Source organism: Orcinus orca, chromosome 3 (genome assembly GCF_937001465.1).
Source record: "Orcinus orca chromosome 3, mOrcOrc1.1, whole genome shotgun sequence".
In the NCBI taxonomy this organism is placed as follows: Eukaryota; Metazoa; Chordata; class Mammalia; order Artiodactyla; family Delphinidae; genus Orcinus; species Orcinus orca.
Genome location: NC_064561.1, coordinates 115845623 through 115863615, shown reverse-complemented (window position 1 = coordinate 115863615; position 17993 = coordinate 115845623). Strand labels below are relative to the sequence as shown.

Below are 17993 nucleotides of genomic sequence, written 5' to 3'. Positions count from 1 at the left end.
CTCGTTTATAGGCATTTGAAACAGGCATTTGAAAGACTGAAAATTTGTTGCTCTTGGACTAGGAAGGTTTTGGAAATTGAGGAAATAGCATCCAGCAAAGCATGCCCTTAATATTAAGTCCATTGTTCCTGTCCCCCTGTGTTGGCTTATCTGTTCAGACTGTGAATTTGGATCAGAGAGGCCACAGTGAAGATGACAGGAGAAATAACTTAGCTTTCATTAGACTATCTGTGACAAAGTAAGGAGAGTTCTTATATATAATTTGTTTTTATTATTTCTATAGAATTTGATTTATTATATAATTGGATAATTATTATCAAATTATCTGTATCTTTCTATAAGTTTAGCTTTCTGATAGAAAATTTGTTTATTATTGGTAAAATGTTAAGGCTACTTTGAATAATTACTGATTCTGAGTTTACAGCTTCTCATTGAAATCAACAGCAGTATTTAAAATGTAGTGATAACTTTTGGGAGGTATCTAAAAATTTCTGGAAATATGGTATTTTAAAAAACAAAGATTCAACTATCTGAAATCTCCAAGTAGGCATTCCATTTTTATATGATTGTCCTCAAAATAACTTCTCATTTAGTTCTTATTGGCACACCTTTTTTTGTGATCTAAGCTGGAAAAGCCAGTGAAAGAAAGAGAAGGGAAAGAAAAACAGCACTGAACTGCAAATTCGGGAATTTTGGGTAATTTGTAAATTCCCAGTGGGATCATCTAGGACAGCAGCTCTCAAAGTGTGATACATGTAACCCTGGGGATCCTTGAGATCCATTCAGATGATTCATAATATCAAAACTATTTTTATAATAATACTAAGACATAATTTGCCTTTTTCACTGTGACATTTACATGATGGTTCAGAAGCCATGGATAGTAAAACTGCTGGTGTCTTAGCACAAATCAAGGCAGTGGTAACAAACGTATGTCGTTTTTCACTGCCCCATGCTTGCAGTTAAACAAAAAAAGCCAGTTTCGCTTACGAATGTTCCTGGTGAGACAAGAAAAAATATTTGTTTTATAAATCTCAACCTATGGCTACACATCTTTTTAATATCTTTGTGATGAAATGGGACATACTCATAAAGCACCTCTACCGTGTACCACAGTTCAAATGTCTTGAGGAAAAGAGGTGCTTTGAGAGCCGAACTAGCTGCTTTTTTTTTTTTGTGCACATCATTTTCACTAAGGAGAATGACTGACAGGCAAATTATGGTTATTCAGACTTGAATATCTGACTTCTTAATTTTTTTAAAGAACAAAGTGAATCTGTTACTTCAAGGGAAATAACTGGCAGTATTTGTTGCCAATGACAATTTGAGCTTTCGAGGAAAAATTAGTATTTTGGAGACCCTATATTTGCCATCAGGAGTTTGACAGCTTCCTAGATACTTAATGACTTTTCTGATGAAATGGTGCTGATATTGAAGAATGTGATGTTTTGATACTGTATAATGTGTTTATATCTGGATGATCTGCATAGCTCAGTGAACCAGTATTTTCTAAATGATCAATGCATGATGTTACAAAATTATGGCTGGGTAAAAGATCCATTCACAGTGCAAAATAGACCAATAGAGGTTATTAGAATGGTACAGAAAGTTCATTGATACATAGTTTTAGATTCCACATTACAACCAACCTCCAAGAAAGTACCACTAGTCAAGTTTTGGGGTTAATGTAATAGAATATCTATAATTATCTGAGAGGCTATTAAAATACTCATCCCTTTCACAACTACATATTTGTATAAAGCCAGATTTTCCTCGTATACTTTAAGCAAAAAAACCATATAGCAACAGATTGAATAAAGAAATGGATATGAGAATCCAACAGTTTTCAGTTAAGCCGGACATGAGATTTGCAAAAATGCAAGGCAATAACATTCTTATTAAACTTGTAAAGATTATAATTATTTTTCATTTTTTATGTTACCATGTTAATAGGGTATATTATTATTTTAAAAGGAATTAATAAATATTTTTAAACATTTACATTTTAAATTCTAATATGGTAATTATCAATAGATATAATCCAAGTGAATAAATGAAAGCCTGTTAGGGTATCACTTTTTAAAACTGTGAAGGGGTCCTGAGAGACCTTCCAAAAATTGAGTACTTCTGATCTAGGAAGATGAAAATTTAAACAAGAATTAGAATGACAGAAATATGTATGAAGTTATGAGTCTTTTTAAATTTATATATACCTGAGAAGTGTTTTGTTTTTTTTAAAAGTAAAAACATCTGAAGATTAATGAGATTTAATAAAGCACTTTAACCTGTTTTGAGGAAAAATGCAAAATAATGCATAATTAATCTTAGGATTATGATGTTTCTACCAGTAAGCTTTTTATTTTTCATGTTTTTGTTTTTTGCATCATAAAAAGTTTGTAGTATAGAAACAAGTCAAAATTTAAAAAAAAAATCTTAAGACTGCTTTTGACCAAAAATGAAACTTGTCATTTCTCATTTCTCTGACTTCTATTTTAATGTATTTATTTAGGTGGTTGGTTCCGGAAAGGAACAATTTATACTTGGCTAAGTGGTAATGTCTGCCCCCTTTCAGCTAGTGAAATACTGGTCATTGTTAAGAGTTGTAGAATCAAGGTAGAATGCAGTATTCTGTGCTTATTCAAAAAGAGTGCATCTGAAGCATCGTGTACAAGTTTTTATCCTTGAACTGGTCCAAGTAACAGTGAAGCTTCAGATATTTTAGAGAAAAACAAAGTTTTCAAAGGTATGAGAAGAGATTTACTTACTATAACTTTGGTTTGTGAATATTAAGACTTAAAGGAAAATTTATTTTAAAAATACATATATATTACAGATAGGGATATAGATACAGGGTCAATGGTAGCATCCAGTCAATCTTAAAACCTTAAGCACTCAAAGGCATTTGTTCAAGCCTAAAAGGAAAAGTTCAAGGAATTACTGATGGTTTTATATTGATGACATACATCAACAACTTTTTAATCCTGTGATTGTGTGGAGGTTGAAAACATCTAGATTCCAATGAAAAGAAACTAGATTGTGTATACATCCCTCCACTCAGGTATTGGTAACAGCAAAAACATGCATGCATTCTCATTACGTATACCCCTTGGTACCACTTTCGGAGAAAGAATGCTATACTTGTTGGACCATGGATAGCTGAGTGAAGTAAATAAACCCTAATGTTTTTTATGAGAAAAATGTTACTCTCATAAGCATCTGTGTGATAAGGCTAATTATGCTTATTTAAAATAAACTTCTTCTAAAGTAACCTTATTTTGTATATGTGGAATGAGTTAATATTTAGTTTATGTTTATAATTTTATGTCTAACCTATATCTGAAAGAGTAATAACATTGAAACTTAAATTTTAAAGTTCAGTTTTCTTGTAGTTACACCCCAAAGCCTGTAATATATGTATAATTACTGTTTACATAAATTCCAGTTTGAATCTCTAACAATAATCCAGTGATACAGATAGTATAGGTACCGTTATTAAACCCATTTTATGCATGTCGAAATTAAGATTCAGATAAGTGTCTTTTACATGTAGATGATGACAGAAACAGGACAAAAATCTAGAGTATTTGACTTTAACCCCTTGCATTTTCCAGTATCATATTATCTCTGTGAGGTGGTACATAATCAATTAAATTTCCATGTTTAAAATTTTATTTAATTTTAATAACTTCATAATTGCTATTTTCAGTTTCTTAAAAGGAGATATGTTCATTGTTCATAACGAGTTAGAAGATGGATGGATGTGGGTTACAAATCTAAGAACAGATGAACAAGGTCTTATTGTTGAAGACCTAGTAGAAGAGGTGGTAAGTTTTGTTCTTTTCTTCTCCTTCTCAGAATTCTAAATACTTTTTAAATTTTGGAACTTGTCCATAATCAGGGAAATTAGCTATGGATATATTTCTTTTATGAGAAACCTCAATTCATAAGTACAAGTAATTTTTCATTAAAACGTATTTACTGTTGGTAATGCTATTTATTTGTAAATAGCGCAACCAAGCTAGCATGTTTTAATCTGTGGTTGCCAATTTTCAGGATGTTTTCATGAGTTTCTAAGAATTAAAAATGTATTAACATGTGTGCTTATTTGTATCCCTTTTTGTCTTCTTGGTCTTCCTTATAAATGATGTTATGTCCAACTGATCATGGAATCTCAAATGGTTGCACGTTTGCTTTCAAACTCTTTATCTCCCAAATATATGTATAATTTTCTAGTAACCTTGGAAAAATGGAGTTATATTACACATATATTATCACATGGTTCTATATTTTGAATATTTCCCTTGTTTTCAATGTCATCACAAAATACATTATCAGTAGTCTTAGACACTATATATAATCGTGTTTGTGCATTTTTAGATACAGATCAGCGTTCAAGCGGCATATGCATTTCAGATACAGTATTGAGTATCACTGAAACATATTAAACATTGTATTATAGTTTTGGAATTCACTCTTCTCTTTTGGATTTGTCCAGCAGGATGGAATGGTTGTCTGTTATTTTTTACAACCCTCAGAGTGACTGTTTTTAAATTATGCCTTGAACCTGGTAATATGCTGAAACGTGTGCTCTGATTATTGTTCCAGGAGGACGGCAGTGGAGAATATTTTTCTTTGCTATTAATTCTCTTGTCTGCCTATTCTGGCAGCCAGATCTTGATATGTAGCAGTAAAACATACTGAGGAAAAGTGGGAGGAGTTGAGGAAATGGTATGATACGTTCCATACTCATAGTCACATAGTTACTTAGTGGAAGAGCTGGGATTAGAACTAATTCCTAGATTAGAATTCTGTACTCTACAGCAAGAGTGATATTTATTCTGTATGGACAGGAAGTGTTCAAACTGAAGAATCTTAACATCTACATTAGTTTTACTACAAAGTTTCTTAGTAGTATGTTGGATTTTCTTTCTGCTGTAACCCCCCTACTCCCATTATTCTGATTATTTAAAGGAATTGAGGTGTAGTTGAACTTTTCTCTCAAGCTCTTGGAACTCTGGGTCAAATTTAACAAGATAAATTTTAATAAGGATAAGTGAAAGTTATCCATTGAATATAGGGGAAAAAAGAAAACAAAAGCCCAGTTTAAGATAAGGAGACATGACCTAACATACAAGGAAAGAAAAAAAAAGGAGAACAAGTTAACAACTCAGTGTGAGTGAACAATGTGATGTGGCTGTTAAAAATGAATATGGTCATACTTTGAATTAGTAGTGGAATGGTTCCAGGTTAGAATTATAAACAGTTTTTACTTCAGTATTTAGAATAATTTTTCATAATGGTCTTCACTGAAACATAGTGAATCCTTGTAGATTGGAGAGCCATTTGGAGATTGTCTAGATTTCAGACATTTGGTTGCTGGATGGATTTAAGGAAGTTCCCACCCTGAAATTCTAATTTTCATTACTGTTCTCCAAGCATATTTGTGTACTATATTATGTCTTAATTCCAGAATGTAAGCTCTGTGAGGATTTTTGTCTCTGATTCAGTGTGTCCCTGTTGCCTAGAATAATGTCTGGCATTAGCAGGCATTCAGTAAATGTTTGTTGAATGAATGGATGTCTCTATGCCTATTCTTTTCCCTCTTCCTTGACACTCCTGCCCTGCTAAACTGCTTTGTAAAATTTGATTCATCTATCAATTCGGCTCAGATGTTGCCCCTTTTTTTACACCCTTTCTTAGGCTAAGTTGTTTCCTCGTGTGTTTCCATAGCACCTTGTTAACTTTATAACCCATTACATTTAAAATTAATTTATTCTGTAAACCTCTTATATAGAGATTAATGCCTTTTGGGCAGGGATAATGCATTTTGTTTTTAATGTAATTTGCTTTTAGCATTTTGTAATATAGAAGGCATTTAGCAAGTGTTTGATTTTAATTTGGTTAGATATTTGATATTTGAGTGAGGACCAAATTTAGAGAAGTAAATCCATGTGTACTTAGTTCATTTTTCTACCCTTTCCTTCGTTATTCAGTGGAAACTTGATGCCAGGTACTGTGCTGGGTACTAGGACTACAATTCAACAGATATTCAGTGAAAATTATGTGCCAAGCGTTGTGCTAGTGGTTGTGGTAGTCAGTGTTAACAAAAAATGGCTCAGGTCTTAAGATGCTTATAGCCATGATAATGGAATGAATATCACCTAGTATATCTTAAATAATGGCAATATTAAATAGAGTAGGGTAAAGTTCAAAAGATGAAAAAAGAAGGATGTCTTTTCTATTCAGAGTAAAACTTCATGTTTATGTTTTAGGGACTCAGTGTCTTACTGAGGAGGTAGTGTTTGAGATAGATCCTGCCTAGATGGTTTAGATTTTAACTAACAGGTAGGAAGTAGTGAGTGGAAAGGACATTCTAAGTAAAAAAAAGCAAGCTACAGTGGTGGGAAAATGTAGATTAGCAAAGAAGTAGTTTATGAGTGACCGTGGTATAGATACCTAAAGAGAAATGGTAGTATGAGACAGGAAACGTAGACTTGAGTCATTTGGTAAAGAATTCTGGTTGTAAACTGAGGAGTTTGTGGGCAGTAGAGAGGTACTAAAGGTCTGGTTTTTAAAATTTGTTTATTTTTGTTTGGTTTGGTTTGGTGTTTCTTAATGCAGGGCAAAGTTGCAGTTGAAACTGATGAATCCAGATTGGAGTGGTGGGGTGGGATGGGGCACAGAGATAATTATACTAGTTGGCTGTTGTTAATAGTTTAAGGAAAGAGAGGAGAAGGGCCTGGATTAGCGTAATCACAACAAAGAGAGAAGAGGACTAAGGGGGAGAGTTTTGGAAAGACCTTTCATGAATAGAAACACCTTTTCTTGTATATACATAAATAAATATGAAGGTCAGGGTGTAGATATGTTTTAAGATAAGATTTTATTAATTCTAATTAAAATATATTAATAATTACATAAAAACTGTCTTAATGTCTTTCCCTTTAGGGCCGGGAAGAAGATCCACATGAAGGCAAAATGTAAGTCTGTGTTAACTATTAAAGGGGAAAAAAATATATTGTAAACTTACTAATTGGAAAACTTTTATCTAAAAATATTTTAAAAGAAAATTGATACTTCTTGAGCTGACTTAAACATTTTTTTTTATTTGGCTTGAGTTGATTTCTAACTATTTTCTTAAGGACCTAGTGATAATGAAGGTGGCTTATACCTACATATAACTCTTATATCACCAAACTAAAGACTTTTTGATAAACAGTACATTAATAACATTATGAATGTCATAATTCCTCACATTTTTTTTGGTTTTCTTATTGATTTATTCATAGTGTTTCTTGTTTTTATTGCCATTATCTTTTATGTACTTTATGGTTCAGTTTTTGTTTTGTTTTTTTAAAGTCAGAGAGCTTTTCCCCCAAATTATGGTTCTTTACCATATTAATAAGATTCTGCAAGGACTTTATTTTCATAATTTTTTCAGGCTGATTTTAAGTATAAGGGCTAATTCAAAGACCAGGTATTACTACACCTACTACTTGCCACATTCTTATTTTATATTCCTACTGTTTGCTACATTTTTCTCTTATATTCCAGAAGTTATTAGTTGCTTTTATGGGAGATCACTCCACATGGTGTTTCAGCTTTGCTCTAATTTTATTAATGTCCTTGAAGATATTTTTTAGTGTCCTTCTCATCCCTCTTGATATTTATTTGTATATGTTTTCTTTTAAAGGGCTTAAATTCAAAAAAATTTTTTTTTCTTTTTCTTTTCTTTTTTAACATCTTTATTGGAGTATAATTGCTTTACAATGGTGTGTTAGTTTCTGCTGTATAACAAAGCGAATCAGCTATATGTATACATATATCCCCATATCCCTTCCCTCTTGCATCTCCCTCTCACCCTCCCTATCCCACCCCTCTAGATGGTCACAAAGCACCGAGCTGATCTCCCTGTGCTATGCAGCTGCTTCCCACTAGCTATCTATTTTACATTTGGTAGTGTATATATGTCAATGCTACTCTCTCACTTCGTCCCAGTTTACCCTTCCCCCTCCCCGTATCTAAAGGGCTTAACTCTTAATCCAAATTCTGTTTTACTCATATTATTTTAATAAACTGTTCATCTAATATGTTTTCAGTGGAATATTTTTTCTTTCCTTCCTGTCGGCAATTATGGATGGAATTTAAGGCTTGCCTCTCGAGTGTTTGCTTATTCTGAATTCTAACCATTAGAACATGAAAACAAACTGAATACTCCACTTTCAGTCATCTAATTTAGTTCCCACCCTTTCTTAAGTGGAACATATGAGATTTTCTGAGTTCATTTTCCTTATTGTTCTGTGCAGCTGCAAAGTAGGCTTCATCAGTGAGACTGTACTTTGTTGATAGTACTAGTTTGAAGTCTTCTCACTACCTATGTGAGGAGTTGCAAATTCTAATTAATGTTTGGAGGAGGCATACAGATAATGTAAGCAAATGAACTGGGTCAGGTGTATATATTCCCATTTTTCTCAAATTACAATAATCTTGATCTTTCTTATTTTCCCACTTTGATAGCGATCAAGGAACATGGAAATGTTTGGCTACTGTAAGAAAATAACACTGCAAGTGTGGTAGTAAATGGAAACTAACATTTACTGTTTGTATCACAGAAGACTGCAGGAAGTCAAAAACTAGACAGTGTTTGCTGGCAGTGAGGTGACCGGTCTAACTGATGTGTAAATGTGTGTGAGTCTAGTGTTATGAAAGCCTCCTGATTTTCAAGAGAAGCAAGAAATCTATATTTTTATCCCTATTTAAAATAATACCATAAATTCTTTTTAAAAAGAAAAGAAAAAAAAAGGTCAAATACCAATAAACATTTAAAGCTATATCCAGTTTTCTTAAAAGGTATAAATCCCAGTTTCACTGGGAAATCTTTTTTTAAAATTTAATACATTTGTGATCATTCCGTATTCTGAACTTTATAGTTTTCAACTTATTTGGTATTTAGCATAAGCTAAATTTGCATTGTTGGTTTATTTTATGTATTTGTCAGCTCCTTCTGATTTCTTAAGGTGTTGACTGGCAGTGAAGCATCCTCAGTAACATCCCCGAGTGCCTTTTCAGACTAAATAGATGGTATAATTTTAGCTGTGTTCCTTTTCAACTCCATATTTCCATGACACAAGTACCAAGTCCTGCTGTTTTTATCTTCTAAAATATGTCTTGAATGTGTGCCTTCTTCTCAGTCTTAAGCAACCATATTCTAGTTCAGGCCCTTTTCATCTCGTACTAGGACTTTGATGTAGCAATAACCTCTAAGTTGGTCTTGCTTGACACTTTAGTCTCCTCAAATCCTTTCTTCTAACAGCTAGAATAATCTACCTAAAACATGTGTCTGACTGTATTACTTTCTCACTTAAAATTCTTGCCTGATTCTCTTTACCTTAGCAGAGTCTGAAAAGATCTGATCCAGGTCTTGTGTCCTTTATAAGCCCTATCTCTTGTCATTTCTAGTTTTATATTCTACTCTCCGGCTTGTAGATCTTCAAATGCTCAGTACTGTTTTTCTCCTTCGCTCAAGCTACTTCCTAGGCCAGAATTCCCCTCCATTGTGTTTGGTTAGTGCCTATTCTTACTTAGAGACTTAACCTATTTATCACTCTTCCCAAGAAGTCTTCTGTTATCTTCCCCCTTATACACCCTACAGAATTGGTTGCCCTTCTCTGTTATTCTAAAAATGCCCTCAGCATGTACCTATCACTGCGCTTTGTTATATTTTCTACATTCTTTTTATAGTTATACAGTATTTATGTTCCTTTTTCTTACTAGAATGGGGACTTCCTAAGGTCACAGTCTCATTTTTCTATTATTGATACAAACCATGTGCTTGAAATATACTCATTTTACATGTGGTAATAAATGCCTGAATGAGGAAACTCAGATCCAATCCTTTCAGAAAGCAGTATTGCCAATTTGTTCTCCAAACGCTTTTTTTGCCCCCTCCCCCTTTCAGATTCCCCTTTTCTCCTTTATTCTAGCTATAGAGAAATACAGAATGGGCCTTCGAGGTCATCTAATCAACTGTCTACTAGAATATAGAAATGTTGTTTTAGCATTTGTAGTAAATGGTCATTTCAGCTGTGTTTGAACGCAGGATGGCACTTTACTGCCTTTTAAGGCAGCCTGGACTGCTCCAGTTATTGTATACTTGTTTTAAATGATTCATAATTAGCTTTATGAGCCTCAGGAAATCTGAATTAGTGAGTTAAGGGTTGGAATAAAGTTAAAGAGAGAAAGTAAAAGTTTAACATTTTATTCATGTGAAAATTTAAAAATTCAGTTATATTTTATACTCTGACCAGTAATAATATGGATAATTTAAAACAGTATGAACAGCCTCTAAACCTGTAACATTGGATTTTAGGGCATTTATATATTTCAGTCTTGTAGTATTTTTACTTTCCAACTTGTTCTTTAAGCCACAATTAAAAATAATTATAGACCCTAAGAATATATGGCAAAGTGGTAGAGAGGTAATCTAGAGTTGTCAGCTTGGTATTAACATATAACACGTCTTAATCAGCAAGATAGATAATAGTCCTTCAGATGAGAGATTTTAAGTAATTACTAGTAATTAATTTTTTAAAACAGATATATCATTTTAAGGTAAATTATTTAAATACTTTAGTTATTATATGTAGTAGATTTTGACTATAATGCCTTTTATAATAATTTCTAAAGGCTTATTTTAAGTATGCAGAACATTAAATATTCTAGCAATCTGATATAATAGGCCATTAGCTCAAATAGAATTAGTAATACTAAGTCATTCTTTTCTTTCAGTTCTTGATGTTGGTATCTATTATTTCTCATCATTCAGTCTTATTTTCTGGCTTTCAGTAAAGTATGAATCAACCATGTTGATTTGAAGAGAGAATTTATAGAGAAATTCACTTTGAGAGAAGTATGAGAAAAATTAATCCACTAATATTTTTTCCGGGCAGTTCTGGTAGGCTCTACCTCTACCACTCCCCCCTCCTAATAAAAAGAAAAAAGAATGCTAGCTATGATGTAAGCTTAACAATTTGTCATTATCAGAATTAAAATCATTGCTGTTTTTGTATTGGTAATTAATATGGAAATTGTAGTTAATAATAGATAGTCACTAATTTTTCTATATTTTGTTGAACTTAGGCATGTTTACAAAGTGTAGTAACAAATGTAAAAGGAATGAGGTCATTTGATCAATTGCATTGCATTTATTTCATTATGTCAGCTTGAATTAAACTTGTGTTAGTTGTTTAGTTTTGATGGTATAACAGCAAAAAAGACTTTTGATTTACATATTTAATATATTCTTTTTTCAAGATGGTTCCATGGGAAAATTTCCAAACAAGAAGCTTATAATTTACTAATGACAGGTATTTATATATTCACTTTCCTTTTCTAATGTTGTTATTTAAAAAGAATAAAAAAGTGAACCAACCATTTATCATGTATTTTGCCTTTAGCATTCATTTGATATTTATGTATATTGTAATTTCTTGCCCAGCATAGATAAATTGCTGTTCTTGGTTTTGGGTGTTCTTTAGTTGAAAACATGCAGTATAAAATTCAGTGCAGTGTGTTTTCCTTCTGCATCAGGCCCCTGTATTCTTCCTTAGAAGCAGTGCCAGATGAGTGTTTTTTCCAGAAGTTTCATGTCTGTCTTTCTTCCTCACCCCTACTTACCCCGCTACACATACCCCCCCGCACGCTCTCACAGGAACATACAACACACTTTTTTCATGTTAAGATGTATTTTGGGAAATCATTCCGTATCTGCATATATAAATTTTCATTATTCTTTTTAATGACCATAAGCTTTCCATTGTACAAATACCATAATTTATTATCAGTCTCTTATAGAGGAATATCATGTTGTTTTCATTTTCTTGCTGTTCAGGTGCAGCAAATGTTCTTGCATTTATCTTTGTATACTTGTAGAATTATAAAATTGGGCCTTATTTAAAATATGTTGATTTTAACATTTCCTAAAACTGTGTGGTTACAGAGATATGCAAAATAAAAATTGAATTGTACTGTGGGTTTATTATTTAAAACAAAAACTATTTCATTATCACTTATCCTAACTAAAATTTAAGACTGAATTAATTTAGTTACCAAATATCTCTTCAGGAAACCGTACTTTAGAAGGATTTGAGAGAAGTTAATAAGTAATCTGTAATTTAGAAGTCTTAGTTCTTTAAAAATGACCAGAGTTCAATGTATATGATGAATAAACCACTGATCATTTAAAGATCTTATCTGAGTTACTGTTCAAGACATAAGTCATTGCCTTTAATGTAATTAATAGTTAGCTCTTTTGAAAGATGTATGGCAGTTTTAGGAAGTATTCAATTTTATTGTGGGGATATAGGTTAAAAATTCATTAAAGAACATGGTAATTCTATATGGTAGTAACAGAGACCAAATGCTCAACCAAAATGACATGCTACCTGCTTTCAAAGTGGGACCAAAATATTTATTTTAGTGAATTTACTGAATTTTGAATATACACTTATGATTTTGAACTTGCACCACCAAATACCTGAGGCACTCAGTCTTGTTTTAGACATGTAAATTGAAAAAGAGCTAAACTTAATTTCCTTACGTTAGTTTTTATTTTCTTTCGGTCATGTGCTCTTTTAAGAGTCTGATGATTTTCTCCCAGGAAAAATAAGCACTAAAGCACATAAGCACTTGCATGCACAGTTTTGCAGTAATTCTTATTTTTTGTATTGAACATGAAATTACTTGGTAGTAAATGCCTTGGATAGATGATTGGAACTATTAGTAATTTACATAAAAATGACGTCTGATATTCTAAGTGTTCATTGTGCTTTCCTAAAAGCAATCAAGTTCTGATCTTTTCTGTCATTAGGACTTAAACAGAGAAAAGGTAAAAAAGCATCTTAGTGGTAAAAGTCACTGCCAATTGCAGATGTCAAAAAGACTTCTCTAAAATTAATATTAAAATATTTAATACATGATAATTTGCTTCTGTATGACTATTCAAGATCGTGCCTATTAAATGAAAAATAGTGCATGTGTATTGATTTTGATTAGGTACACAAATATTTCAGTTGTTTTGAATCTACTTTTGTAAGCTTTTGGTACTATTTTATTATAGTTATGACTTTTTAATGTTTAATCAGAAGCATTACTTAAGTACAGAGTGTTCTTAAATAAAATTCACTTTAACTTTTTTAGACTTTTCTTTTGCAAACAGAATGTAGTAGTTTTAGCCAGTAACCCCATCTGTGGTTAGAGTATTCTTTCCAAGTTATGACAGGTGTAGACTTATTAACCAGAAGTCAGTGCTGCACATTTCTGCCCTGTATTTTTATGTAATAAAGACAAGCAACATCATGGATGGTTGTGCCTCATAAACCAGAAAATACAAAAAGAAATTGCCTTAAAATTATCTTTATTTTAAAAAAGTTTCAGGAATTCTCTGGTGGTCCAGTGGTTAGGACTTGGCGCTTTCATTGCCCTGGCAATGAAATCTAGGTTCAGTCCCTGGTCGGGGAACTAAATCCTGCAAGCCGTGCAGTGCAGCCAAAAAAAAAAACCAAACCAAAACAATCAAAAGTTCCTGGTGAAAATTTTACATATGTTTTTGACTTTTGAATGTATTTTGTAATTGTACTACTTAACGCTTTTTCTTTTTTAATTTGATAATTAGGGAATAAAACTAACAGCTTAATTTTTATAGTTGGTCAAGTCTGCAGTTTTCTTGTGAGGCCATCAGATAATACTCCTGGTGACTATTCACTTTATTTTCGGACCAATGAAAATATTCAGCGATTTAAAATATGTCCAACACCAAACAATCAGTTTATGATGGGAGGTCGATATTATAACAGGTAAGTTGTGAGAAATTTTTAGTTTTACTTTTGGCAAGGAGAGTTGAAATCTTGGTAATATAATATATCAGAATCAAAATTATATAAAAGTTTCTGACTTTGTAATATTTAAAATTATAAGACATTTAATATAATTTAGTAGTAGTCATATCCAAGAATTCTTTAGCTAGTGTCAAATGTGAATATAAATTAATAACTTTTTATTTCCTTCCAAAATTATGTAATTTTTTGATTAGTTATGCACAAGTTATTTGAAGCAAATTTGCTAAATCCATACATTATCTGTAGGACAGCAGAACATTTAATCTAAGAAAAAGAAAATATATTACCGTTTTTTATCAGTGAGACATTTTAATAGGTCACTCTTTAAGAACCTTTTTACCTGAGACTTATTAATAATGTTACCCCAAAATAATTGGGTTGTTCTCAAGTTGGTATTATTTGTAATTATTGGTTCTTACTTCTCACCTTTAAAATTCTTGGTAAACTCTTTGCTTGTCCCAAAACTCAGGTTGGACTTCATTCACTTGATTAGGAAAACCAGTTAATAGAAAAAAACATATGATAGAATGTCAGCTGTTTTTTTTCCTGCATAATAGAAAGTAATCTTTCATTTTATTTCTGAGTGTAAACGTTTTCCCATTCCGGATAACTCTGGAGTAGAATGATTTTCCTCTTTTGGAGGCTAGTGTAAGCTAAAATGCCGGCATTTTCCTAGTTTAATGCCTTAAAATAAAACAGAGCAAAAAACCTAAAACAAGTTCTGTTGCTTGCCAGTTATTCAGTGGATAGTGAGTGATACGACATCAAATGGAAGATGAGTGTAGACGATTGGACCTTTTCACACACCTCATATATGAGCTGCTTGAACCCCTTCTAGCATTACAGTCTGATCTAGACATCCTCACTGAAAATCTAGCTAGGTGCAGTTTGAGCTCTCTATGAAGGTAAATTAAATTTTCCCATTGTCCAGGTTTCTAGGGGCATAGAATATATAAAACAATAAATTGAAAACATTCTTAACTGAATTGATAAATGTTTGCATGGAGTTTTTTTTAAGATAAAGTATTTTACATTAATTCTGGTGGAAGTTTGTTTTGCTTGATTTAAACTTCTTTACGATACACATTCTCTAAAGATGAAAATTCTTCCTACATAATGGAGGCAGCCTGTAAAATGTATAAAGGTAGTCTCTTTTGTTGATAAAGACCAGAATGAAACAGGAAGAAATACATATTTGAAGTATATTTCTTTCCAAATTATTAGTCTGCTTGCAAAATTATGATTTAAATTTTTTTCAAATATATGTTAATGTAGTGTCCGTGGTCATTCCCCCAAATTAGACTGTTTATTCCCCTTGTATATGTTCATCTTATAAAATTCAGGAGTATTGTTGTTGTTAGCTTTAATATTAAAAAAAATCATTTTTAAAGGAAAGCTGGAACTATGTGACCCTCATGCCTAGAAAATGGCAGTTTTTATAATTGTTTTGGAAATACATACTCCATTTCAGCATTAATGTCAGTAATGAAGTAATTTCTAAGAAGATACACCTTCATGATTATCACTTATTGTTTAGATATGGAAGTGTAAAGTTGGATTATCCAATAAATCTGTAACAGAGCCAAATTCTGCTGACCTGTCTCCACATTAACTCTACATTAGTCTTCAGGCAAAGAGAAGTAGCAGTTATGTCCGTTTCATTTAGAAACTACATTGTTGAGACATAACTTTAATATTCCTATATTTAAAATTTTAGAAAAGTAGGAGAGGCATTTAACAACAAATATAATTCAGTAAACATTTATTGAGTGATCTACTTTTTGAAGTGTATTATACAGATCTGTGCATATATAGTAAAGAAAAAAGATACTGTTCCTACGTTATTAGTGCTCAGGTCTTCTAGAAAAGATGGTAAGCTGACTGATAAATTCAAGGATGTACAACTATGCATAGGAGAATCAGTGGGAAGAGAGTAGTTGAGATGGTGATTAAGAAGGGAGAGGGAAGATTTTGGTCAGACGTTTAAGATTACTAACATGTAGTGTTCAAGAAGAGAGAGAGTTACATTTATTAAAAAGTAAATTATTAAAATGAAAGTACAGGATATAGTATCTCTAGAAACTCACAGTTATTTTACAGGTTTATAGTTAACATGTTTTAATTTTCTGAGTTGTAAATCTGATTTCATGGCTAGAACTATGGAATGTCTAGGAAATTTTTGTTTGTTGTGTCTCTCTTGACTGTTTCCTTAGGCATATCTGGGTAGACTATGAACTAAAGAGTAATTAAAAAAAAAAACTTCTTGGAAGTCCAGGTCATTGGTAAAAAATATATCTGATTGGTTGACACATGCTTGTAAATTTGCTCCTGGACAGTCTGAACTGTATGTACTCCATGCAGTAGTATTCTGTTCTTTCAGCTCATGGTCAAGAATTATATCGTAACATTGAGGTGCTACACAGAATAGATTGCATTTACAGTTGTAGAGCCAGAGACCTTGGATATTTTCTCAGATTTGGTGCCTTTTCCTTTGAAACACATAGTCATCTCTGTTGTGGTACCTAGGTATCTTCAAATGTATTCTTTCTGATTTTCGTTTTGCTTTAGTGTTAACATTTTTCCTTTAAAAACGTATAACCTTCTTTGTCCTTCTGTGATAATACCTTTTTACTTTTCTCATTCCCCTACCCCCTCCTGTTAAATGCTACATCTGGTATTTAGTTCATATTCATCCATAATTTTTTATTAATCTTTCAAATCTTCTATTTGCTTTTTAACATTATACTTTATTTATATTTAGTTTAAAATGATTTTGTAGTATAGCAGATATTTTATTATCAGAGATATATATGTGTGTGTATATATGTATATGTATCTCCAAAGATAAAAGACAACATATGTTCCAATTATTTTTTCAGTAGGAAGAACTGTGAAAAAAAATCAAGTGATAAATATATATCCAATTATATATATATATAAATATATATATAAATATATATATAAATATATATGTGTGTGTGTGTATTCCAATTATTGGATCAGTAGGAAGAACATGAAAAAAACCAAGGGGTAAATTAATGAGATCTGTTTTGAGAAATGTTGCGTAGCTGTCGTTAAATACCAATTCCTCTAGTGTATTAAAGGACAGTTTAAAATTCTAGAATTTACATATTCAGGACAGTAAAATGACAAACTGATCATGAGAAACATTTTATATTTAAAAAACTCATTATGTCATGTTAAAATTTGTGTTAAAATACATTATATAATGTTATTTTCAGTTTTGTTTTATTTGTAGTATTTCCCAAGTATTAAGAATATTGTATAGCACTTTTTATCAAAATCATCAATAGGCCCTTCCTACTGTAGTGATAATCCTACATATAAGGTTAGCTCCTGGTCTTTCTGTCTTTCTTTCTTCCTTTTTTTTTTTTAAATTTGTTTCTGCTTTCACCTGCTATTTATGTCTCATGACCTAACTCCATCTGATTAATATAAAAGCAGAATATGTAAATGTTTTGATGATAAAAATTCTTGAAGTTTACCTGAATTCACTACTTGCTAAAAATAAATGCCGTTTGTCTGTCGGTTTTTCTTTCTCAGTCTCTCAGATACTTTTGTTTAAAAAAAAAAAAAAGACTTTTAATCATTTCCTCAAGTATAGTGGTGCTTTGAGTACGTTGATGGAAAATTGAAATCTCTGACTCAAGTATTTCTGATCTGTAAACCAATAGTAGGAACATTCTTGTTTTTCTAAAGTAATGTGACTGTAATGATCATATAGTCTGTTAATGTATTCTGGTTATATACTTTGGAAAAGACTTGCAAATAGAGAATCCTTGCTAACAAGGTTTGGTGTATCTTTAAGATTTGCAATTTTTATGAGACAAATTATGTCAATGTTAGTAATTTTTATTTTAACAGCATTGGGGACATCATAGATCACTATCGAAAAGAACAAATTGTTGAAGGGTATTATCTTAAGGAACCTGTACCAATGCAGGTCAGTGTTGTTTTTCTTTTAACAATAATTAGCATTTTATTTTAAAATGCATTTTTGGTGATATGTTTATGCACACATCCATGCATTTGAAATTGGATAAAATTTAAAACTGCAGATTATACAGATTCTTTCAG

The 17993-nt window shown here is 31.8% G+C and overlaps 1 protein-coding gene across 5 annotated transcripts in view; it reads left to right on the top strand.

Moving 5' to 3' along the window:
• RASA1 (RAS p21 protein activator 1) overlaps positions 1-17993 on the top strand; it is a 109810-nt gene that overhangs the window by 52396 nt on the left and 39421 nt on the right. For all 5 annotated transcript variants that reach the window (XM_033401655.2, XM_033401644.2, XM_004263550.4 and 2 more), the window contains exons 5-9: positions 3707-3824; positions 6949-6980; positions 11314-11366; positions 13703-13853; positions 17781-17859. In XM_033401655.2, the coding sequence (XP_033257546.1) occupies positions 3707-3824; positions 6949-6980; positions 11314-11366; positions 13703-13853; positions 17781-17859 (433 nt within the window). The remainder of the gene's footprint in view (positions 1-3706; positions 3825-6948; positions 6981-11313; positions 11367-13702; positions 13854-17780; positions 17860-17993) is intronic.